The 25,538-nt window shown below is 39.2% G+C and overlaps 2 protein-coding genes across 10 annotated transcripts in view; one reads left to right on the plus strand and one right to left on the minus strand.

Annotated features, from left to right (window-relative positions):
- cd99l2 (CD99 molecule-like 2) lies at positions 1-13,273 on the plus strand. Of its 4 annotated transcripts, XM_058394187.1 has the most exons (12): positions 1-286; positions 2,597-2,656; positions 2,908-2,940; positions 3,103-3,219; positions 3,941-4,042; positions 5,122-5,184; positions 7,654-7,707; positions 8,046-8,117; positions 8,826-8,906; positions 9,010-9,129; positions 9,229-9,294; positions 10,544-13,273. In XM_058394187.1, the coding sequence occupies exons 1-12, from the start codon at positions 229-231 to the stop codon at positions 10,603-10,605; spliced, it is 888 nt and encodes a 295-aa protein (XP_058250170.1). In that variant the 5' UTR covers positions 1-228; the 3' UTR covers positions 10,606-13,273. The 4 variants fall into 4 exon arrangements, with proteins under 4 accessions (XP_058250170.1, XP_058250171.1, XP_058250172.1 ...); XM_058394188.1 differs by lacking the exon at positions 7,654-7,707 and having other exon boundaries at positions 8-286; XM_058394189.1 differs by lacking the exon at positions 3,941-4,042 and having other exon boundaries at positions 23-286.
- Positions 13,274-25,538, minus strand: part of mtmr1a (myotubularin related protein 1a) — a 16,334-nt gene continuing 4,069 nt past the window's right edge. For 2 of the 6 annotated variants that reach the window (XM_058394185.1, XM_058394183.1), the window contains 14 exons: positions 25,189-25,212; positions 21,719-21,794; positions 21,534-21,628; positions 21,325-21,432; positions 20,831-20,932; positions 20,639-20,722; positions 19,717-19,866; positions 19,242-19,430; positions 18,897-19,082; positions 17,956-18,162; positions 17,757-17,849; positions 17,119-17,232; positions 16,801-16,977; positions 13,274-16,333 (listed from right to left, as the gene is read on the minus strand). In XM_058394185.1, the coding sequence (XP_058250168.1) occupies positions 16,166-16,333; positions 16,801-16,977; positions 17,119-17,232; positions 17,757-17,849; positions 17,956-18,162; positions 18,897-19,082; positions 19,242-19,430; positions 19,717-19,866; positions 20,639-20,722; positions 20,831-20,932; positions 21,325-21,432; positions 21,534-21,628; positions 21,719-21,794; positions 25,189-25,212 (1,773 nt within the window). In that variant the 3' untranslated portion in view covers positions 13,274-16,165. Of the gene's footprint in view, positions 16,334-16,800; positions 16,978-17,118; positions 17,233-17,756; positions 17,850-17,955; positions 18,163-18,896; positions 19,083-19,241; positions 19,431-19,716; positions 19,867-20,638; positions 20,723-20,830; positions 20,933-21,324; positions 21,433-21,533; positions 21,629-21,718; positions 21,798-23,010; positions 23,080-25,188; positions 25,213-25,538 lie in introns of all 6 variants that reach the window. The other 4 variants (XM_058394181.1, XM_058394184.1, XM_058394186.1 and 1 more) reach the window with 3 other exon arrangements.

The raw sequence follows: 25,538 nt of genomic DNA on the forward strand, positions 1-25,538 counted from the left end.
GCAAAGGGTTTTGGTAACCGTGCCGAGTCGCGTGGGTACAGGAGAGGATCCGCCCTGTGAGCGGCAGTAACGTGAATCTCGCCACCTCTCGCTCACTCACACTGCAGCGGTTTGGTGCAGAGGTTCGGGCTCTCGTCTGTCGTTCAGTCTAACAGCTCTTCTGACCCCTTAGAAAGGAAACCCTTCCCGTAGCGATCACCGGCAGAAAACACTGCAGGACCTTAAACCATGCGGGGGATTTCGGTGTGGGCTTTTCTGGCCCTTTTTTCGCTCTTAGCACTGGGAGGTGAGTGAAGCCCGTCGGCCCTCTTTTGTTGAAACCCCCGGCGCTTCAATATGCCTACTTCATCTCTCTCTCTCTCTCTCTCTCTCTCTCTCTCTCTCTGCACAGCGTGTTTTTATAATAATTTGTAACGGCTTTGTAGACATATCTGCCTTTGACGCGCGTGTTTGACTTCACTGCTGAGAAATAAACTAACAGACTACAGCATTGTGTCGACGAGACTGTCTGACTTCATGGTCTGGGGATTACGAGCCAAGCGTTAGTCTAGAGGTTTTCCACATCAAGTGTCAAATGTGTCTTTTATACCTTACAGCTTATTTCCTTTACTGTGTGAAGTTGCACATTATGCATTTCGACAGTTAACATATTCATGAAGATATTTGTGTCATATTGCAGTAAGTCAAATGATGATGCATGTTGTTTGATGTTTATATACTGCGTTTCCGTCACAGATCGTAGCCCTAACACGAGGAATATTTATGACACTTTCTCATATGTTTCAGTCCATCGTCAGTAATTTATGATGATTATGATTTTTATCCCGACAAATCCGTTATGAGGTGGATAATAATACCGCAACATAACGAAAATAATATATGCCGAAATGTCATGATTTCGCAATCGCCGTAGATTTAAAGAGTCACGGTTGTATAAAATTTGAAGATGCTCTTACAGACTATATGCAATCAGCTCTATTGGGTTTGTGCTGGAAACACGCCCTTATTAACAATAGCGGTGTCGCCGGTCTCGTGCTCTCTAGAAGCGTGCAGGTGGAGCCCAATGCGCGTGCGCATGATGAGCCACAGCTCGCTCAGGTGCAGCATGAGTGTAGCATGGGTTTTGGGGACTGCGGAATATGGGAAGATACCATCGCATTTTGACAAGGGGTGGTGCATTTACACGAACCTTCTTTTATAAGGCTACTTCCTACCACTAAAACAATGCTGTGCAGATCATTCACATGTATTCTGCATGTATCTTGTTAGGAGGGAGATAATATGCTGGCTCCCATATTTCTGCAGTAGTCCTACCTGCCCAAAAAGCCTGAATGAGGAGTTGCAGCCTCTATAAAGACTCATGTGTCTTCTGTCTCCTCTGCTTTATCTGCCACACCCTCTGCTGTGTTTGTAATCAGATCCATGCTAGAAGCCATGTGCTTTAAACCCATCTCATTGAATTTATTATTTATGTAAGGATGTGTATAGATCTGCATCCAGGCTTTTTACATTTTACAATCATTACTTGACTCCATTTCAGCTTGCTCACAATAAAAAGAAAAAGTCTTACATCAGTGGTTAATTAACGGTTAATGGAATTATATGTTGAAAGATATCAGATCAGCCCATATATTTGATACCAATTGCAAATAGTAATAGACTGAGACATATACACAATGTAGACATGACTTGAAACTCCGAAAAGCATGCAGGGAAATTCCACCTTTCTATCACATAGGGCTTTTCCCCCCCAAAAAAAATCATTTGGGTTCTTCCCTGTGATAGGAAAGTATAGAGTAAGCAATAGGTGCATGGGTTCGGTCACATGTGACACAGTGGTAGCATGCTGAGCTGGCCTGGCCTGGCAGCCGTACACATATACACCAGTGTATGGTGTTTTTAGTGCTGTTACTAATCCTGGCATGGAGTGCACAGGCCTCTGTCCAGAAAAAAATAGCTGCAGAGAGAGTGACAGAGATAAGACTTACAGACAGGTTAGAAGGCTTCTTAAAGGTTGTGTAAAATATCATACAAGATAAATAAAATGAAGACCAGTAAAGTATAAAAAAATAAATAAACAGTGGACAACTGTTTAAGGACAAATGCCTTGTTTAATTTTAAACAAATTCCTCCATTTGTCATTTGGAGTTTTTACTGACTGATATCCAGATGTCCCAGACTTATACTTTAAGCTCTTTAAACAAAATGGCACACGGAAAAATCCTCTTTAGAATATCTTCTTTGTGAATTATATGAATACAAAAGGGTTATTTGTGTATTATGAATATTGCCCTTGTGCACAGAGCAGCCGTCATTTTCTTGCCATTGTTATTATCTAGTGAGTCTGGAATGTTTGTCATGCTGTGAGATGTCTATGTTTACAGTCCTTGAATGGAATAATCTCATGATATTATGCTACGAACACGAATACATGTTTTAGGATTTGGGTTGTTTTGGGAGATTTAATACATCTAGTACTGATACTTCCTGTACTGTGGCTATTTAAGTGACAGTGTTGTTAGTGAATATTATTAGAATGTCTGTCTTTTGTTCATGGTTTCAAAATAATAAAACTGTATCATGTTTGGTGTTCCAGGTCTGGCATTTGATGATTTGAAGCTATCCGATGCTTTAGGTGATGATGAGCCACCTACTAGTAAGCGAAAGTTTTCTCCTAAATATTTCTTTATTCTGAAATCAACAGGATTTTTAAATAAGGACAAATATTTATTGCAGAAATTGTCATTTTTACAAGATGAAATGAGATTCAAAAAGATTAATCTGATACAAATAAATTTATTTTTTCACTGTCACAGAGACACATATTGCTAATTAAACGGAAAGCAAAGATTAAGTGAATCTAGAATCTAATCAGGATTGACATCTGTGATGTTTTGCTTTCCCCAGCTACTCCTAAGCCCAAGGAAAATGAACATGGAGGTAATCACTGCCAAACTGCATTTGATAAAATAGATAGCTTTGATTATATGAATTAATTCCTGCACTGTAATAAATCCATTATGTCCTAAAGGAGTGTCTGATTACTGATAATTGATTCTCCTCAGTTGTTGTCCTAACACAGGCTTTTGTGTTCCTCGGTAGGACTTATCCCTGATAAACCTACCCCAAAACCTCCTGTCAAGCCCAAAGAGCCTGTCAAGCCTAAAGAGCCTGTCAAGCCTAAAGAGCCTGTCAAGACCACAACCAAACCCAAACATGGTAAGAGTGATCAATATAAACCCATTTTTTTCATATAGACAAACAGATGAGGGCATTTTCTGATTGCTTAATTCCTTCCGCTTCTTCTCAAGCTTGGCCTGAGAAGAAAATTCATGCACTTTCTCTAGAAGTCAGCATGTTGTTATTGCCGTAAATGCAGATCTTATTACCCAGAATGACAACACGCTCTGTCTGCATTGATTTTTTTTTGTTGCTGTGTAGAGCAAGGTTATAGAACCTAAATTGCACATAAACAACCCAGAGACCCTTAAATACCTTGCAGAAACCAAACAGTATTAGGAAAAGTAGAATGAACAGGCTGAGTCATTTCATGTTAGTCTTAAGCTGAAACCAATGTCACCTTGTCTCACTCATATCTGGACTGCCTTTAGGTGAATGCAAATTAGTATCCATGAACACACAGGTTGTACACTCTACAAAACACTATCAAGGTGTTATTCTTACAGCACTGGACTGTAAAAGACACGGTGCAAAATTCTCAAGATCAGAGTTTTGTGATAAGTCATAGCTATTAATCATGACTGTTTTAAAGGGACATGCTGAAAAACAGTACATTATGTAATCACTTCAAGTTCAGTGTACCTTTTGTGTTGTTTATATGCAGTGGGTCTCTTTCTAACACTAACACTGACTCCTCACTTCAGCTATAAAGCAACTCTTGTGTGTTTAACCTTACTAACCTGCGAGCCTTTACTGACAGAGGAGCCCCTCCCTGATTTCTTTGAGCCAACCGTACGGCCTGCGTTGTTGCCCCGCACATCTGCCAGACCCCTTCGACCCTCTTCCCCGCCTCGCAAGGCCGGTGTGTATTGTGTTGTCAGTGTCCCTCAGTGGAGTCACTCATAGTCCCTGAGTCTGTGTGTGTCCATTTGTAGAGTCACAGCACGTGAAGGAAGACACTGATCACTGTAATTACTTGCATCATTAGTTTGTAGTAACCTGCCACCATTTTTTTTCTTTAATGCTCTGAGATGAAAGTTTTTCAGTGGGAATTAGTTTCTTTCTGAAAAGTGTCAGGGAAAAAATTTTTTTGTCTATGTATTGTGTCCATTGATGTTTCTTCATAAATTCACTATATGTTCAACCACCAGTTTGGTGCCTGCATGTATGTTTCAGTATCTGAGTGCACTTTTCAGCCATCATTTCCACTCTTTTCTGCCTTTACTGTGATTATACCCACTTGTTTATATCATCCACTGTATCTAATGGTGCGCCATGTTTTCTATTGTACGTAACCTGTATGTTTTTTAATTAAGTAAGAAATAAAACATGAACGAGAGAGCAGTTCTAGGAAAATAAAGAGTATATCAACACAATCCCCAAGTGTTTTATTCCTATTATACCACAGCAATTATTGTTACTAATTCCAACTAACAACAAACTAGTTATTATTTTTGTTATAACAGCTTTAAAGTCTTTCTCTCAGCTTTCTCTCTCTCTCTCTCTCTCTCTAAGCAAATAAGACAACAAATACAGCTTGTCAAACACTGAAGTCCATTTTTCTGGTGGCTTTCCTGTTAAATTAACTCATTTCAGAAAGCTTCACCAGAGCAGCGATTATTCTCTCTCTCTTTTTTTAAAACCTATTTTTTTAAGGCTTAAATTGTGTGAGCATCCACCCCATGGATGAGCTGTTACTATAGAAACAAAAACATGAGACATGCTGCTCTATAAAAATTAATCAGCCCCTACTGAATTTGAGAATTCAGCAGTGCTGTGGTATAATCCAGCATATCAGTTTGTGATAATATTCAGGTTTAATTGAAACTGCCATAACATATATTGTTATTATCTACTTATTATTGATATTATATATTTATTACATTTAAACATGATAGCTTTAAAATGCGCACACAATAATATCTAGCCCTTATCTCATAGGTCTACCTGGTTTTGAACTTTCCGATGCTTTGCCTGACAATGACAATGACAAAAAACAAAACGGTGAGTATTTATTTATTTCTCACTATGTTGGAGAGCAAGCTGCCAGTTTTGGAAATTAGCAATGCTGTAACATGCCTTATATCCAATATCTGCTTAGTCCCAAGCTTGCCTGCTAGCCAGGCTTTTTCAAAATACAGACAAGCGACACCTTAAAGGAAGAATGAATGTGGAACCAGCAAACACACATGCTTGTCCACAAGGATAGTGCATGTTAAGCAGATAACATCTGATCATGTTCTGTTGCATGTATAAACAGTTGTGCAGGCAAGATGGGAAGTAAGAATTAAGTTATTTTGAAAGAGCTTATTATTCAGGAACAGATACTGGAGCTTCAGTAACAACAGTGACTAAGTAGAAATAGTAAGTGCATGTGCATTTAGATCTGTGGAAAGACGTCAGTATCTAGGGTTGGATATTGTGGGCAGAGTGCACATTTAGTGATTGTGATGCTCATGCCAGTAGTGTTGATCTGACTGCCAGGAAGTCTTCCCAAGTGTTGGATTTTTCTTTTATTTGTTCCCTGGATATATACACCGATCAGACATAACATTATGACCACCTGTCTAATATTGTGTCGGTCCCCGTTTTGGTGCGAAAACAGCCCTGACCCGTCGAGGCATGGACTCTACTGGATCCCTGAAGGTGTGCTGTGGTATCTTGCAACAAGATGTTAGCAGCAGATCCTTTAAGTCTTGTAATTTGCTTCTCTGGGCCCCACCTCATAACCTAGAGGGCTTAAAGGATAATTACAGGACTTTTGATAGATACTGACCACTGCAGACAAGAGCTGCAGTTTTGGAGATGCTCTGATCCAGTCGTCTAGCCATCACAGGCTGGCCCTTGTCAAACTCGCTCAAATCTTTACACTTGCCCATGTGCTTCTAACACATCAACTTTGAGGACAAAATGTTCACTTGCTGCCTAATATATCCCACCCACTAACAGGTGCCATGATGAGGAGATCATCAGTGTTATTCACGTCACCTGTCATAATGTTATGCCTGATCGGTGAATAAATCCACTGCTTCAGGACTTTTTCAAGTGTACTGAATCTACGCCACAATCACAGTCACAGAGATTCCTCCATTCTGATGTTTGATCGGAACATTAACCTGAAGCTCTTGCATTATGCCATATGATTTGGCTGATCAGATAACGGCAAAAAATGTGCAGGTGTTCCTAATAAAGTGGACTGAGAGTGTAATGTGGCACAGTAGAATAACTAGGTCACCAGCTTTTTATTCTGTGCTCTTATTCTACTGCCCTACCTGGTATCATTACTCAAAACTCAGCTAAACAGTGGGCTGTTTTTCATTCCCACTGAATGTGTAATGGGTTCCATGGCAGGAGCTCAACTGTGCCTGACAAAAAAAAACAGCCATCTAAAGGCCAGCTAAAGTTTTCAAATGTTAAAAGTGGTACATAACGTTCTCAAATGGTACAAAAGAAAAGCTGAAACAGGTGACCTCTGGACGATGCCACAGCCTTTAAGAGAGCATTAATGGTCATGCTGTGTGGGTGTGAGGGACAGCTTACTCTCTCTCCCCTGTCAATCACAGTGACACTAGGGGAAAAGGTGCTAGGATGTTGATAGGAAGGTTCAAGCTCCAGCACCACCAAGCTGCCACTGCTGTGTCCTTGAACAAGGCCCTTTAACCCTCTCTGCTCCAGAGAAGCTGGGATATGTGTGAAAACTATTTCCCTCAAGTCTTCTTCTAAAGAAGCTCATGTATGGCAGGGAAGATTTAAGGTTCTTTTTATTATCACTACACTGAGTACAGCGAAATTAGAGCAGTCCTATGTGCAATTCACATATAATGTGGTGCAAACTATACGTCCATTTTAACAAATGACATAATGAAATAAAACAACTGCAGCCAAGGCAATAGTAATAAATAAATAAAAGTCAATTATTGTAATGATGTATACAGTATAAATAAGTATGTAAATACTAATTTTGTAGATATAAATGAGTTGCATAATAGTTGAACATAGGGATTTGCATACAACGAGAGGGTATTAAAGTGTCACGGGATGTAAACATGTCAAATAATCTAGAATATAAAGTGCAGCAGAACATAAACATACTGAGTAATATGTGAATAGATACATACCGAGGTATACAGAGAATTCAAACTTGTGTATAAAAATGCTGGATCAGATTGTTGCGCTCCTTCAGTTTGGCACCAGTTAGCTCCAGAATGGTGCTGCGGTAGAAGCTTTTCTCAAGTAAGTTGTTTCGTGAAGTGGTGGACCTGTATCGTTTGCCAGAGGGCAGCAGTTGGAATAAATATGTTATTTTAATTAAATTAGCGATGTTTTTAGTGTGTTATACTGCCTTGTGTGTGTGTGTGTGTGATGTAGCTTGACATACAAAGAAGACAATCGATTGATAATATGCTAATTCTAGTGACTTGTATGAGAAAGAAGTGTGAAAGTAAAAATAGAGGGGACTCTCATGTTCCTCAGATAAAGGCTTTGGAGGAGGTGACAGCAGGCCCGGTATCGCAGGTGGCAATAGTGGTAAGGAACACACACTGCTTATGAGGGATGCTTTCTGTCATGGGAATGAAATCTATAACTCACTTACCTCTTCCATCTGTCTGCTATGATCTTGAAAGCCTTTTCTCTTGCATCAGATTCGATGCATGAGATTTGAAATCCACCATTTCTAAGGTCTAATTAGCAGCCTGGCTCTGCAGGAAGCACATCCTACTAATAAACCACCCACTGTGATTTTGTCCTGCTGCTGTATAAAACTTATAACCGTTTTCTTTCTGTATCACCTTTCTGCTTTCTGCATGTGAGAAATGTTTCCCTGGTGCTTCAAGTCTAACAGTGTTTGTCTAACTTGTCTACAGGAAAAGATCTTACCGATGAAGACCTGTTTAATGTGAATGAGGATGGCGGCTATCAGCCAGACAAAGGGAAAGGTATTATAGTAGACCACTTTCTTTTTTTGGACCAAAATAAAAGAGGTCTGTTGTATCTGCACTGCCTTTATCACTCTACTAATAAACTGTGTGGTACTAGAGTCAATGAGTCAGATGAGTCACTATCTACAAAAGGGGGGGGGATCAGTAGTCCCAAAATTATTTGTGAATATTTGTTTAAATGTTAAGTTTACACTTGCATTGACTGAATGGTTATTCAGTTCATGACTAAAAATCCACTAAATTAACTTCAGTTCTGAATTTTCTCAAACATGCATTATTATGGTAATTATGGCATTGGTTCATATTGAGCTTTAAGGGCTTCATTTTGCTGATTTATATTTTAGTCATGGTGTGAACATTTTATTTAAAATATTTCAATTAATACAAGTGGGATGCACTTGGTGATTATTTGCTTGTGGTGTATTCATGCTTTGTTCATGTTAAGTACTGTGTTTTTGTCGTCTGGTCTATTACTTATTGCTAATAATTGAATTGTGTTAATCGTTCTCTATTTTAAGAACCAAACATCAGAAGTCTATAATCCATCTGAAAGCAATGCTGATACAGACTATAATGGGGCAATGTTTCATTTTGTGTGGAATAAATGTCAGAGAAAAATGTTTATAAATTTCATTTACATAGAATCGAATATGTAGTTTTGCTTGAAACTTTCTGATGCTACTGCTGCTAATCCTTACATGGTAGGAGGAAAAAAAGGTTCAGGAGGTTCTGGAGGTTCAGGAGGTTCTGGGGGGCTTGTGGACCCTGGTGAGGATGAGGATTATGGTAAGAATTATATCCTTTTAGTAAAAATCATTAAACACTTCGTCAAGCCAGATCAATTTTCACTGATCACAAATTTTTCCTCCAAATTGTTCACCATTTTTAGACAGCATGCCAGAGACTGGCACCATTGCTGGCATTGTGAGTGCTGTTGCCATGGCGCTGGTCGGTGCAATCAGCAGCTATATCTCCTACCAGAAGAAGAAGCTCTGCTTCAGCATACAGCGTAAGGACTATAAGGACTAACAACTGCCAATTTATTGCCATAAGGACCATTTGTCCTGGCTCCTCCGGTGTACCTGACTATCCTGCTTTTCCTTCACAGAGAGTCTGAATGCAGATATGGTTAAAGCAGAGAATCCTGAGGCTGTCGTGGCTCAAGAGCCTCAAGGTAGAGCTTTGGTCACTTTCTTTTTACTACATGAAAGAGGGGCAGACATGCTGAAAGAATTCATTAGACAGATATATGGTGCTCATCAATGGGCTAAGCACATCACACAGGGAAGCTGCTATTTTATATTAAGTGTCTTGGTGACTGTCAGTCTGAAATTACTCACATTGACATGAATCAGTGAAGGTCGAGACATCATCAGATCGGTCACTTGAAATGTGCCTACAGCAAGAAATGCAATCACTGACATAATTTGCACAGGAGTAGCTGAAGATCATTGTGTGTCTAAAGTGTTGGACAGCATTAAAAAATCACCCTCGAGAAATATTCATTCTGTGCTCTGTATAGGCATTCTTTCCAAAACCCATCTCCCAGTGCTCTAATGCCACTCTAACAGCCTTCATGAGCATTCATTCTGACTTAATTTATGGATTTGTATTGGCCTGTTTCTTTGTTTACTGCAATTACATGCAGTTGAAATGAGTGTGTTATAAACCTCACAGTGTAATGCATTTATATGGAGCTGCTGTTGTTGTTTTTCCACTGCTGCCTGTTCGGGGTCATCACAGCAGGTCATCTGATCCGCATATTTAATTTGGCACAGGTTTTATACCAGATGCCCTTCCTGATGCAACCCTCTCACTTTTCCTATTTGCATAAATTTACACAATCCCCAGAAGGTCTTGAAGGATATGAACATTTTTTTTCTGAACAGATTTTTATTAATACCACATTTTTAAATGCTCCCACAACTGATATGGATAAATGTGTTCAAATCCAGATTGATAAATAAGGCCAACTGTTTTGTTGGTTCTGGTTCAGATTTGGCAACTTCTTGTTTTGGTCTGCATTCAATTTGACAGTTTGTGCTTGAACATAATAATAATAATAATAATAATAATAATAATAATTTCTTCAAAAACACCTATTAATCATATTGCCTAAGTCATGATATGTCCAATACACAAGCCAGGTCAAGTAATCTTTCCATGTGGAGGTGTAACTTCATGAAGACAGAATACACAGGGCTGAATAATCTACTAATAGTTTGTTATAATGCAGCAGAAATAGAACAAAATACAGCACAGTAAATGAAATACACATAGGGGAGCCTCAGAGTGGACTCACATAATTACATGCATGTGTCCAAAATGTCCAGTTTTGTCATATACAGATCATTTTGTTGAAGCTGATGCTGTCGTATATGATAAACCAACTGGTGTCTTATAAAAATGTTTTCATTTTACAGTTCAACAGACTCTCCTCCAGCCTCCTAACGCTGAGCCACCCACAGAAGACAATGCGGTGTAACGTGCGATACTTCTTCCAGCCTGAAGAGGGAGCAGTGCTCAACATGTACACGCTCTCAGTGGAGGAAAACAAAAAACCCATCTGCTTTGTTACGAAATCAACCATTCTGTGAATATTTATTTAACCGTTTGCCTTCATTTTCACTAATCCTACTGTTTACAATATTATTCCTAGGAAGTTGGAAATTGTGCAGAAAAAAAAAAAGTTGAGTGTGTTGCTAATTGAAAGTACAAGCTGTTCATGCATTCGTGCTGCTCCAGCTTTTTACTTCCATCACCTTATGATGGGATAAGCATCACTGTGTAACTAGCGTGTATCATTATTCCACGGTCCATCATTGGATTATTCACATAAACCGTAAATGAAGTACTTCTATAGAAAACGCTTTAGAGCTGGGAAACCTGACTGTGGTCCTGTACCATTTTACAGTCCAGTACAGTTTCCTGAAACGAACACACCTGATTGAACTTTTCGGGTCATTAGATAGGAGTGAGAGAAACCTTCAACACTGTGCTTGACTACAGGAAGTCAGGATCAGAGCCAGCTTCCCCTGATTTATAAATTGAATGTTGATCAAGGTGACCTTATTAAATAATTCCTGGTTGCTGAAGATTTATTATCTTTTTACAAGCACCCTTTTCACACACACACACACAAAAAAATGAATGATTTGTACATTTGTGCCCTGCTTTTTTCAGAGCCGAATGAATTAATAATTGTATATAGGCAGTCTTTTTGTGCCCTGCTATTGAACTGGACTTTAGAGAAAACTGAATATAGCTGCTCACTCTTTTAATTTGCTTTAAAAAAAAGAAAAAGAAAACTGGAAGTGAGCTTCCATTTTATCAAACGGTGGTTGTGTTGAAGAAACCATGTTGATCGCTCTTTGCTAACTCGCTTTGTTTTGTGCGTGTGAGTGTGTGCGTGTGTGTGTGTGTTTACTGGTACAACAGTGGTAGCAGATTTTCAGAGGCGAGCTTACTGTAACGAAGACGCCAAGTTTATTTGTTCTGGAATATGTAGAAACTGAAGTCTTACATGTCAGCACAAACACGGTCCGTCTTTTCCTCATTAGGGCATTTGCCGTTTTGAAAGTTTTTAAAGATATCGTGCTTGTAAAACGTGCGTGTTATTCATGTTTGTACTCAAATGGTTGTGTTGGTGTATCTTTATATACACTTGTAGCAGTGTAGCTACAGTACAATAGATTTTGTTAGCAGTCATATTAAGTGTTTCGGGCTTAGATTTTTGATCCACTTACAACTTTTCACCCCTTCACAGTTTTGCTGTGTTGGCTGTGTTCCAGTTGGTGTGTGTTTAAGAAGGCTTTCTTAGTCGTGCTGCGTGAACGGTTGCTTAGTTCCTCAGTTTTGGATTTAGCTGTAGGGCATGGAGGGTTTTTTTGGAGTTTGAAGAGGTAGCAATAAAAGACTTGGAGCACAGCCCTGCTTTCCGTCCTGAGGTCCCCCAGCTTTTTCCGTCACCTGTCACATCCTTTGCCGAGCTCAATCCTGTTGCACCTTCTCTATCTTTTTAGCCACAAGCCGCTGGTGCTTCACGTCTTAGGCCTTATCCTGTTAAGCGGCCGCACTATCGCAAAAGAGAGTTCAGTATGCTGACCGTATCAGCTGCAGCTGAATCTGTATGTGGTCGAACTCTCGGTAGGACAATCCACCGTATAACAGAAGAACGCAGACCAAAACATCCACAACGCTTCTACTATATATTGTTGAATGTCCGCTTGCACGTAACACATCGACAACGTCACGTCCTATCTAGAGTTCCAGCTGATGTTTCTAATCTAAACCGAATGTAATTTTTTTTTTTTTAATTTTACTCTGGTGCAATTTTAGACCACTTTAACGTAGCATCCCTGGTGTCACTTTTGGCAAAAACACCAAAGACAAGGCAGTGAAGAAGATGTGATCGTGTTGCTTTGTGTTTTGTTCTGCCTCAGATCCTGGCGACTGTTCCGACTCGATTTGTAGCGAAATTTCCAATTCACAAATGCCTTGAGAAAACGTACATCTTGAACAATTGAACTATAAAGTGCATTCTTTGTAATTGACTGTTAAATTTGCCCTGTATGGTGGAGTTTAAGGATGCACTGTGATCAGTGTGGCTATATCTGTGAAAAGGCCACGAGTTGGAGGTTGCATTTGGTTTCATAGGAATTCTGAGCTCTTGGTGTCTTTTGGATAGGAAGCGCAAAACATTTTGTATAAGGGTGAAAACAGATGCATGCTTAGATTCTTTAGCTGTAGCCAGTTTTTTCTTGCTTACCGCATTGCCGTACGAAGTTTGGACGGGTTCTTTAGGGAGAGAAGTTTTTGAAGTGTTTTTGGATTTGCACTGCCAGTGAAGTGACATATTTACCACCAACACCACAGATCAAATTGAAGCATTATACAGTAGGACTTTGTATTTTCTTACCAGTGCCTGTTCACTTCAGTCTAGACTTTGTTAGAGCCGAGTCACAGACACCCCATCATGTGAAGGCAAAACATTATTGAAAATCTACTGACAATCTTCATTGCTTCAACAGTCAGTTTTCTACTTGTATATGGCACTAAAGATCTGTTTTAAGTCTCAACTTTTACTGGCAATACCTGATAGAAAGAGAGTAACATGAAGAAAAAAAACAACAATAAAAAAGACTGAAATTGAATTTGATTTGGGATTGTTTTATTTATTTATTTATTTTTTTCACTGGAATGTCAGAAGCTTTTTCAACTTGGCCACAAATCTGACAAAGTCAGGTACATTGTCAAGTATTGTTCCAAAAAAACCCTCAAGAGATGATGTTGCTTGCTGATCACTCGAATATGAACTTTTACATCTGCTCATTCATGCAGTTATCTAATCAGCCAATCATGTGGCAGCAGCTCAGTGTATAACATCAAGCAGGACCAGATCAAGAGCTTCAGTTAATGTTCACATCAAACATCAGAATGGAGAAAACGTGTAATCCAGTGACATGGTTGTTGATGCCAGATGCACTGGTTTGATTATGACGGAAACTGCAGATCTGGGATTTCCACACACACAACACTCTCAGAATAGAAAACATCCAGTAAGTGAGCAGAAACACTTTGTTGAGGAGAATAGGCAGACTGGTTTGAGTTCATAAGAAGGTCATGGTAACCTTGAATAAACTCTCTTTACAAACACAGTGGGCAGAAAAGCATCTCAGAATACACGTCAGACCTTGTTTAGAATAGAAAACCTTCTTTTCTTCCACTCGTGTGAACAGGAATGTGAGGCTACACACAATAACAACTGGGAAAGGAGCAGGTGTTTTCCCCCCAACTTCAACCGTCCAGTATTTGTGAGCTGCTGTTCCGTGATTGGCTGATTGGATACTACATGAATAAACAGGTATACAGACATTCCTATCAAAATGACGGGTAAAAATATGCATACAAAGTGCAAAGATTGTGAAGGAGGGGTGGATTTAATTAGGTATCCTCATTAGATATAGCACAATTCTCATCAAAACTTTCAGCAGGATTACAGTCACCGTTTGGATGGAGGAATACATTTTATTGGCACCATTTTCCGTGTGTGCACCGAGAGATAAAAAGAAGTCATATTGGAGCATTTCATGATTAAGAGACGTAATTCAAGTCTGGTTGCTGTAATGAGAAAAATGTAACCTGCCTCCTGTTCCAGTTTTATCCCTGCACTGTTGATTCACAGCTATTCATTACAGAGAATGTTTTATGTACGAACCACCGGCGGACCTTCCCAACCTTTTAGAGAGTAGCATGTATGGAAGCAAAACAGAGACCATAATTAAGATAATAAATCATCAGGTTTCAACACCAATGGATTCATAGCATTGAAAAATAATACCTTGAACTGCAAACATCTGGAATTATTTATTAACCTCTTTGAAATTCAAAGAACATTTTCTTCTGTGTTCATGCAAGATCAAGCACTTATACTGGTCAGGCATAACATTATGACCACCTGCCTAATATTGTGCTGGTCTTTTTTGCTGCCAAAACAGCCCTGACCCGTCATGCACTGTGTATTCTGACACCTTTCTATCAGAACCAGCATTAACAACTTCTGCAATTTGATCAACAGTAGCTCGTCTGTTGGATCGGATCACACGGGTCAGCCTTCACTCCCCACGTACATCAATGAGCCTTGGCCGCCCATGACCCTGTCGCTGGTTCACCACTGTTCCTTCCTTGGACCACTTTTGATAGATACTGACCACTGCAGACCGGGAACACCCCACAAGAGCTGCAGTTTTGGAGATGCTCTGATCCAGTCGTCTAGCCATCACAATCTGGCCCGTGCCAACTCCTGCTTCTAACACATCAACTTTGAGGACTAAATGTTCACTTGCTGCCTAATATATCCCACCCACTAACAGGTGCCATGATGAAGAGATAAACAGTGTTATTCACTTCACTTGTCAGTGCTCATAATGTTATGGCTGATCGGTGTATATTGAAATTATTTTTTTCAGTGTTCATTAAATCAGATATTCCAAAAATGATGTTTAGGTTTCTCATGTCAGAGCTCAAGCCTGGAACACCAATCAGAGCAGAGCATGGTCTCTCATTCCAGGTCCGACTACTTTGGCCTGTTCATGAGCAGCCCTGATATTAGACTTAATATCCCAAAAAAGAAAATTTCAATGCATAAATATGAGCACTGGAATGTTCAGCTTGAATATGTGAACTATGAATTTCAATAGGGGTTCATTCAAAAACAACAACAACAACAACAACAACAAATACTTTGCTATGATGCTGTGAATTCATTGGTGCATAAATTTCATTATCAAATTTTAACGTACAAATCTTCTGAGTTCTGGTTTTGCCTCCCCATCAGTGACAACACATTTCAAATTTATTCAAACTATACCAGTGAAAATTCCATGAGGCAGGGAGGAACGGCCCTGTACTGAGCCGTAACAACTCAACATTTAAACATCTTCTTACTAAAACATGACAAAATGCCTTATTTATTCAGTGCTTCTCTAGATTAGCAAAGTGAAAGTCAGACCTATGAGAAAATAATACTGAAATGACTATCAAGCTACAGTGTGACGACGAAGTGGACATAAGATGAAAAGTAAATAATAAAATACAAAAATAGAAGAATTATTTGACATTAAAAAAAAAATTAAGTTCAAGTAGCTAAAACTGCATTCAAATGTTAAAAAAACATGTAAAAGGTTGAGTTGGCACAGAGGAGCAAGTGAGGCCACAGGGAGAGATGAACATGCATTTACAAATATATTAATATGTTTTTTCCTCATATTTACACAAACACTAGAGACAGAATACTATGAACTGATGCTGCGGACATGCTAACCGTATCGTCACAAGATACATTTTTCACAGTTTATAAAAACAATGGCTTTATAAAATGCGATACTAGGTTACTTCTCTATAGTTAAAAATACGCAAACAGGAATGTGTGTGTGTTTGTGTGTGTGACACTTCATTCTCATTCACTCCCTACTTGTGCTTGAGAGTGTGTCCACTGAGTAAACGCAGTATGTGCTCTTAAATACGTGTTGTGCGAGTGTGTGCGTTTAGACGGCAGTGTGAAGTGGTGTACCGCCATGTGAGGAGGAGGAAGCATGTTCTGAGGATGAGGAGACAGAGTGTGATGACGTGGCCTCTCTCTGGAGCTCCTCAGCTCTCTTCTGCAGCTCAGAACGCAGAAATAATAACTCCTTCAAATTCTGATGGACCGGCACCTACATCAGAATCAACAAAGCACACAAGCATTTAACATGTAGCTTTGAGAGATGATCAGAATCATTGATTACATTAGCTTTCTATTCGTTTATTCATCATTATTAAAGTTCAATGATCCAACTGGTTTGAGCTTAATCGCTTAACTAGTTCTGAAGTGTTTAATTCTCCTGCTATTCACACACACATTAGATTTTTAGATTTCTGACCCACAAATTTGGGTCCTTAGATCGGAATTGCTTAGATCCTTGTACTTTCCTGTCTCTAATACAGCAACCTTGAGAGCTGATTATTCCCTTGCTGTCTAATATATCCCACCCCTAGACACAGGACATTGTAACAAGATAATCAATTATTTCAATGTCACCTGTCAGAAGGTTTAATGTTATGGGTGATCAGTGTATTTCAGCAGCACAATTTTCTTTAGCATTTCTTCATAGTTTCATAGAGTGTGTTATGCAGTAATTACCTGTGGTCTCATGCGTGGGTTCCAGCGCACATAGTAACCCACCCAGGGCTCCAGATGTCTGAGACTGGCTAGTGGGTAAAGCACCTGGTTTTTATAGTTTACATAGAACGGGTTAGTAAAGTCCTCTGGCTGACTGTTAACATAGGACCACAGTGATACTGTTGTACTCTGTATTTCCTAAGAACGAGAAACAAGAGAGAGAGAGAGAGAGAGAGAGAGAGAGAGAACATACACTAAATCATAATACACTTACACAAGTTCATTTCAAGTCAGAAAATTTAAACAGGCTCCCCCCGTTAGTGAAAAAGTGGAGCGTACCTTTTCCATTCTCTCCTGCTCACTGTTGTAGAGGAATGTACCAAATAAGCAGCTGTACAGGTGATCCAGGATGGTAATAAGAAAAAGCTCATTGAACTCAAAGGCAGAAGGAAACTGAAAAAGAACACGTGTAGTGGGTTTAATAATGTAGCATGCTTATTTAAATATGGTTTTAAACAATAATGCCTGAATATATAATCACAGTCATTTCATTGCACTGTTTAATTACATTTAATTTTATACAACATCCGGAAAAACGTTCGTTTTCTAATATCTGATACTCTATAACACTGAAAAAAAACAATCGTTCCCTCACCAAACTTTCTTCCCGCAAAGGAAATGAATAAAACTTGTTATAGGTTCATGAGAAAATTGGAAGTGCAAAGTTCTCTGTCATGAACACTCTCCCATGGAGGAAAGCTTACTGAAACTGGAGAATACTTCCATAAATAGATAGAAGGATGACACATAAATGTTAAATAGATGAATGATTATATGAAACGAGACTGGGTGCATCACTATAAACCTGTAATTTCCCTTTCAGCTGCATCTAGTGATTCAAGAACATCAATTAATGCCTGTGTCTAATCAGACTGGAGAATTCAACAGCGTTGTGGTGTAAAGTATTAATAGCTGACCTGTCTCATCATCTGCCACACACAATCGATGAACTGCACAAAGAGAGGAGATCGTTCAGAGTTGGCGTGATTCTCATCTCCGTGGCCAACACGCTGTGCAACAGAGAGAGACAGAGAGAGAGAGAGAATGACGGGGTTAAATATACAGGCTCATATTCACACACACACACATGACCACACCCCCACTGCTCAAACGCACCGAGGCAAACTTGTGTCCGAAGCTGATCCACTCCTTCTCGATCAGCACCTGGAAGCCCCTGAGTGAGCGGTAGTGTGAGTCCAGCATCAGCATGGCCAGAGAGGTGAGCTGAGTGGTGCGGTCCCAGCCGTCACTGCAGTGCACCACCACCGAGCTCTTACTGCATTCAACCTTATCTGCTATACGCACTGCACCTGCTAATAACAGCTACACACATTACGTACACATCATTAATAATTGATATGTAATCATTATTAACAATTATTATCAAGGCATAATATATACCTACAAAACAAATCAGAAACTCTGGCACTTCTGTTGTTTTCGTTCCAGTTTTGTAAAATGTCTTCACTCAGGAATATAATAAACACCTGCTGTTTAAATACGGCTAGATATTGATGCTCTCTGCATGCATGCATGTACATAATGTCATTACAAATCATTTGTACAGATTAGAAATCAATTCTAAATCACTCTAATAGGAACACCTGTTTTCAGCTGTCCAGTTTCAGTGAGTCTGTGTGCATGATTTTTGTTGCTAGGTGACAGGAGTGGAACCTAATTTGGTGTTCTGCAGTTGTAGCTCATCTACCTCAAGGTTTATATGTGTTGTGCATGCTGAGATGCTTTTCTGCTCACCATGGTTATAAATAATGATTATTTGTGTTACTTTAGACTCTGACCTCTCTTATCAACACAGGGATTTTCTGTACCATTCTGTGTAGACTGTTGTGTATAAAAATCCTCAAAAATACTCAAATCAACCAAAGTCAGTCACAGATATCACATTTTCTCTCATTCTGATGATTGATGTTAACATTACCTGAAGCTCAGGACCTGTAACTGCATGATGATATGCACTGTGCTACCACATAAACAGGTGTTCCTGTTAAACAGCTTCTGTAAGGCTCATTTCTTATTAGGTTTGTGTGTGTGTTTACCCTGATATACTCCAGCCAGTGTGTGGCATCTATGGCAGTGTGCCAGTGAAGTTCATCTATAGTGGGGTAGACCACCTCCTTCAGCTTGCGCAGAGACTCCCGCATCACATGGATGTTGGGAATTTCCAGGAAAGTTAGCTCCACATTGGGATAGAAGCTTTCATTCTCATAGCCACCATCTTTAGCCTAGAGAGGAGAAGAGAATGAGAGAGAAGAGAATGAGAATGCAAAATGTCACACACAAATAAATCTCATATCTGTACATCTATGTTCACATATGTACGCATTTCATTTTTACACAATAACTATATCTATATGAAAGCATAAACTGAACTCTTTTTTTACCTTATTCGTGTCAGCGACACTGTTCTGCCTTGCGTCGAATATAGTCAGCTTGTGAGATTGTGCGTTGGCGTCCATGATGGTCTGCAGGTAGCGCTCGTCCTCTTTGCAGCGGCGGTCTGAGGGACCCACAAGTGGCTGACTGCAGCGCACAATTGTGGCCTGACTCTCAGGATGGATCCAAGAGAGGACCTGAAAAAGTGAAGGCAACAAAAATGCTGTTGATCAGAAATAAGATGCGACACTTACAGCAAGGTCCCACTAAGAAATAATGTTATAGAATGGCATGCTGGGAATTGGAAGTTAGAACAGTTATACCTAGTTTATTGGAAAAATTGTCACTGCAACAACATGAAACAGGCAGGATGTGCAGTCTGGTAGAAATAAACTACAAATGTACCAGCATTAACACCACTAACAAAAAGCCTGTGTTATTAGTAACTCAATCATTAAAGATCACACACACACACACACTTACCGGTATGCGATGCTTGGCCCTAAAAGCCGCCACTCTTTTAAACTCGTCTTCTTTGATGCTAGTTGGGATGACCAGGAGAGCAGGATATGTATCACACACATCATAATTACTGTTTATCTTACTGATAGTCCAGCTTTCATTGGGCAGACCCTATACAGGAGACAACAAACAATAAAACCTAGTAAATAGAAATACACTGTGAGTCAAAACACACTGATTTTTTTGTGTGTGTTTTAGCACTAGGAAATAAATAAGGAAAATCATCGAACAAATGCTCTAACATTCTTCATTTGGCTAAAGCCTGTAACTCGGAATTTCCTACCTTTGACTAAGAAAACCATAGGGAAGCCTTCCCTTTTTATTATTCTTATTCAAAAAGTTTCCTCAACCCCAAATTCAGTCAAGATGGTTTGAATCGCAGTCAAGGGCAAAAATATAATTTAAATATAAATAGTTATGTAAGTTATAACTACTAAATCAGTTTGTATTTTGTATTTACTGTCAATCAACACAGACAATAGTTGGTTAAAGCTATGACTCTGTGATCTGTGTAGATTTGAGAACGTAAATAACTCCTTATCAATTTTGTTAGCTGGCTAGCTTGTTGCTAACAAAACATATGCTTTCAAATGGTATCCATGTTTTTTCGTGCTTTGTAATGTGAATATTACAGAATTCCATGTTCACACTTCTCCCATTTTTAATACAAGTTGCACACATAGTGATTAGTCAGACAAAGATAGTAGAATCTCTAAGAGAAAGGGATTATACAGTATGTTATGGGCTACAAGTGCCTATTTAAAAAACAGTTCACTTAAATAAATCAGTTCACTTAAACCTATTTCCTACTTCGATTTTCTGTTCTGCACTTTTTTGTTAAAGTTTCAGCAAAATGGAAATACAGGCTTAGAACATGTCTCACCATTCTCTTGTACTCTGATACTGGGTCATAAACCTTCCATCCGTCTACTGGATACCTTTCCGTGTATTGGAAAGCAAACAGGGGCTAGAATAATAATAAAAAATAAAAAAACGTGAAATCAATTATTTACAACTTCTCTTGTAACAAGGACCATTATTATTAATGCATATCAACACTGACACTTGTACTCACCAAATCCTTGGATAGTGGGAAGGTGCACTTGGTTAGAGTCTCCACAATTTCCAGGTTACTCTGTTCCTCCTTCTTATAGGCAAATCTAGGACTTCTCATGTCCTGATAGAGAAAACGAAAAAGGGTGTGAGATTAAATCCGTAAAAGAGACATAACTACGTGGAGATATGATTAGTCATGATGTTGCTGTGGTTGAAGCTCATATTGCTAGTCCATGAGGTGTGCGAGTTCATTTCTAAAACAATATCATGAATAGAAAATCCTTCAGGATTCAGTCTCGCTGTAAGTTACTTGTGTTAGGAAGAAAAAAGGGAAAGACTGTGAGACTGTTTAAATCCCACCCAGATATGCCCTAGAACAAGATCCCTTCATCTTTCAATCGTATATCACTGTGAATACAGCCATCTGAAAACTCTTCATCAGTATTTAACAAGATCAACTTCCTCAAACTACATTTGCATAGTTCAAAAATCAAAAAAGCAAAACTCTTTGACCTTGCAGACGATCTCCAACCCCTGTGTGTTCTCCCCATGGCTCTGCACACTGATGGTCTCCAGCCGGCTTATCGCACCCAAATTCACATTCAGAATGAAGGGATGATCCTAAATACAGCACAGGTTTATAAAATGATTTAATGCGCAAATGATTTTGCTGATCAGTTTTAACGGCACAAGTGTCCCTGGATTAAGGCCATCATTCTCACCCTCTCGAGACTGATGAAGTAAAGCTTGTAGTCGGTGATGGTGAGCGTGCCGGTCACGGCTCCAGTGAATGGACAGATGTACATCACATCTTTAGCTACAGATAAAGAACAGTCAGAGATTTGTGAGTGTTAGTGCAGTAGCAGCTTTTGAGAAATGTCATGCGGTGTAGTGTGAAAACACTCACCAGTTAATTTAATACTCTCTCCAGGGACTAGGGGAACTTCGTCCATGGGAACCGGCCTCTGCATATCTTTAAATGCCTGCTGCAGAAAAATATGCAAAACCCATTAGAACCGAGGCTAAAGTTACGACTCCCCAAGCCATGGAAATACAAAACAAGACATTTGCATATAAACATTTATTTAAACGAACAAAAACCACACTATAATTTAAAGCCCTGAGGGAAATTAAAATCTGTGCTTGCTTTCTAATGTAGGTTTTATATCCATATAATTTGCAGTACACTGTAATGTTTTATAGAAATTTAGTGCAGCCCTAATCTAAGCATGATGCTGCTTTCAAATATATGTATCGTTTAGGATGAACCACATCTGTGTCTATTTATACTTGTATCCAGAATAGTGCAGTTTATCCATTCTATGCACTTTAGAGGACGTCATTTGGACACTAAGCACTAAGCAGTGCATTGTGGGAATTCTATAACAAACTTGAAATCCTCCACTTTGCTTTCAAACAAGGCTACAGTATAGTCAATAAGGTCAAACAAACCCAAGTCATAATTCTTTTATGGCCTTATTTATTTGATGTGTTAACTAGAGTCTACGGCTAATCAATTATTAATAAAAAAATAATAATTACAAATAGATAATACCATAATTCTTTACACCGCATCATCAGTGAGCCTTGGGTGCGCATAACCCTGTCACTGGTTGTTCTTCCTTAGATCACATTTGTTAGATACTAACCACTGCGTATTAGGAACACTCCACAAGACCTGCATTTTTTTTCAGATCCTCTGACCCAGTGGTATGACCATCACTATTTGGCCCCTACCAAAGTCTTTATTCTTGACCATTTTTCCTGCTTCCAACACAACAACTTTTAAGAACTGCCTGTTCACTTCATGCCTAATATATCCCATCCCTGACAGGTGCCAATGTTATTCACTTAACCTGACAGTAGTTTTAATGTTGTGGCTGAATGGTGTAAAACTTTTTTTAATTTTTCAATCATTCAATAAAGCTATGACAGCGTCTTGTATAATGCATGCTATGTGTTCTTGTACAATGCATGCTATAAAAGTAATAGTAAATACATTTCAGACTGAAAGGTGCAGGATTACAGAACTGCAGAAGACATAGCAAGCTGTTATTAACACAATCAACTGAAATAATGTGTCAGTCAGTGTGTGCACCAGAAAGAGAAGAGTAAATATCCAGTAAGTGATGAGAGAAGCTGCTGTATGGAAGGAAAGCAGAGAAATGGAGGATGATTAGGGGTTAAAGAGAGACTTGCCAGAGCGTGAGGAGGCAGCTCAGTGTCACTGTCACCCTCATAGCCATGTTCCTCTCTAGAGTCCTGAGACTGGACAGACAGCCAAGCAGGAAAGAGAGAGCAGCAGAAGAGGAAAACAGAGCAAGAAAAAGAACAGAATTGAAACACAAGTTAACATTGTATGGAAGAGTCAAATTTAAGAGTGCAGAAGAGAGGAAGAATGCAGCAGTGTAAACAGAGCCATATTCAGGCCTAAAGTTCAAACCTCCATACAGACAGGATGTGTGATATGAGGAAGTAGACAGCACGCATACCACACTCTGGGTTCATGACACGAGTTATTTCGATTCTACTAAGGTTATTCAGTAATTTACCACCAATTTTAACGCACATAACTATATGTATATCATACGTGCAGGTGAAAATTAACAAGAGTGAAATGAAGCTTCGTTTATCACCTACATAAAGATTCATACCTGGACATTCACTACATACCACAATACAACAAGCCAAGAGTGTAGGGTATTTGTCCCTGAGGTGCATGTCTATATATGTGATTATCTATTCATTCCTATGCTTAAATGATTGAGTATAATCTAATTTTTTAAGTGCTTTCAAAGGAGTGGTATTCAGTCACGCTTTCCGAGATGGCCTAACGTGGAAATGAGAGGCTGCAGTGAATAATGGGACGTTGACAGACATTACAGACAACCAGCAAGCTGAAGGTCACTGTGTCAACAACAAAACCTGCCACAGAGGGGAAAGAAACTCATCTTGAACAATGTTCCTGTATAAGATTAGTATTTGCATGTTTTGTTTTTGTATAGGTTATACAAAACTATATAGGTTGTGTAGGTTCTGTATACTTCAACGTTTGGTTTTGTTGGACTTATTATTTACTGCAATTATTCATTATTATTAATTGAAGAGCTGAAAAAAGTGAAATGAAAATCCAAAATCAGATGACTCCATGACCTGCTACTGTATATAGGACAGTGTAAACAGAATAAATCTAGCTGCCTATAATGAATACATTTACAGTTATTGTAAATATTCCCTGAAATTTGTGCTGGATGTTGGTCTGTCTTGATTTATCATTCCCCAGCACTAGCCCTCTAGCAAAGCACAGAAAAGTCAAAGGTCACATGCTTCCCACAATCCCGCACAACATTTCCTCACCACAGCTTCTTTGCAACAACAACAACAACAACAATAAGAAGATTCAGTCCAGTTCTTATGCCAACAGTCCTGCTGCTGTTAATCAGGATTTCTAATTAGAGCTCCACTAAGATTTGAGTTGAATGTCGTGCACTGGGATAGCATGTAGAGACTACTTTCTATGCAATTATGTTGCTTAGTTTTCCTTAATTGGATGCATAACAACATTACAATTAATGTACCGCTTTCCCTACTGTACACTAAATCTGAAAGAAAGAAAGAAAGAAAGAAAGAAAGAAAGAAAGAAAGAAAGAAAGAAAGAAAGAAAGAAAGAAAGAAAGAAAGAAAGAAAGAAAGAAAGAAAGAAAGAAAGAAAGAAAGAAAGAAAGAAAGAAAGAGCACATCCCAGGCAGGGAAAATGGTGGCAGCTATACCGTAAGCTTTTACTCTTCAAATTTAGTTCATATACAGATCTATTACTAAAAGCCAGTAATAGGGGAAACAGTAGAAAGACCAAAGGCTAAAGTCATGCAGGGGAAATAAGAGTGTTAATTCACACGATACAGCCAAAAGTTTGTGGACACCTGATCATGTGATTGTTTACTTTTTCAGATTTTGTCCCATTTTGCTGTTACAATAACCACTCTTCCACTAGATTTTGGAGGATTAGTGAGGTCAGGCTGATGTAGGGTGTAGAGGCCCGAGGTGCACTTCATCACAAAGCTGCTGGGGTTGAGGTCAAGGCTCGGTGCAGGACATTTGAGTACAATGCAAACATGTCCTTAAGAATTTCTGCTTTGTGCACAGGGGCATTGTCATGCTGGAACAGGTCCCCATAGTTTCAGTGAATGTAAATTTTAATGCTAGGGCATACAAAGCACTGAAGACAATTTTGTGGCTCACATATGGGTGTGATGTCTCTACAACCTTTGGCCAAATAGTGTATGGAAAGTGAAGAAACTACTGAATCAGCTTAAAGAGTTTGGATAGGACATTGGATAGGAGTGATAAGACATAGCCAGTTCTCAAAGACAATCTTACCCTCAAATTAGGCCTCCTGGATACCTGTCGATCACAGACAAACATGGACACACACACACACACACACACACACACACAGATGAACATGCAGTATGTAGTAGAGACAAAAGGTGGACTCGGTTTCTTTCTCACATAGCTGCAGAGGTATGGAATGACATTTGAGGATGGAATTGTACATAAAAAATGATTATTTGTATGTCACGGCTGTCCAGTATAACAATATAGTCACACATTCAATGATAAATTCAGAGCGTGTAAAGGTTTCGAGCATTATGTGCCTCACTGAACTGTGTTGTACATCAGAGAATATTTCCTGTTGGCCCGTGCATCCCCTCAAATATGTCAGGTTT

This window comes from Hemibagrus wyckioides, linkage group LG07, assembly GCF_019097595.1.
Source record: "Hemibagrus wyckioides isolate EC202008001 linkage group LG07, SWU_Hwy_1.0, whole genome shotgun sequence".
Classification (NCBI taxonomy): Eukaryota; Metazoa; Chordata; class Actinopteri; order Siluriformes; family Bagridae; genus Hemibagrus; species Hemibagrus wyckioides.

What these genes read in the sequence shown, in the direction of transcription:
- cd99l2 (XM_058394187.1), top strand. Translation starts at nt 229, where the DNA reads ATGCGGGGGATTTCGGTGTGGGCTTTTCTGGCCCTTTTTTCGCTCTTA. An exon ending in CACAACCAAACCCAAACATG is followed by an intron (nt 3,220 to 3,940) that starts GTAAGAGTGATC and finishes CTTTACTGACAG; the next exon opens with AGGAGCCCCTCCCTGATTTC. An exon ending in CGTGGCTCAAGAGCCTCAAG is followed by an intron (nt 9,295 to 10,543) that starts GTAGAGCTTTGG and finishes TTCATTTTACAG; the next exon opens with TTCAACAGACTCTCCTCCAG.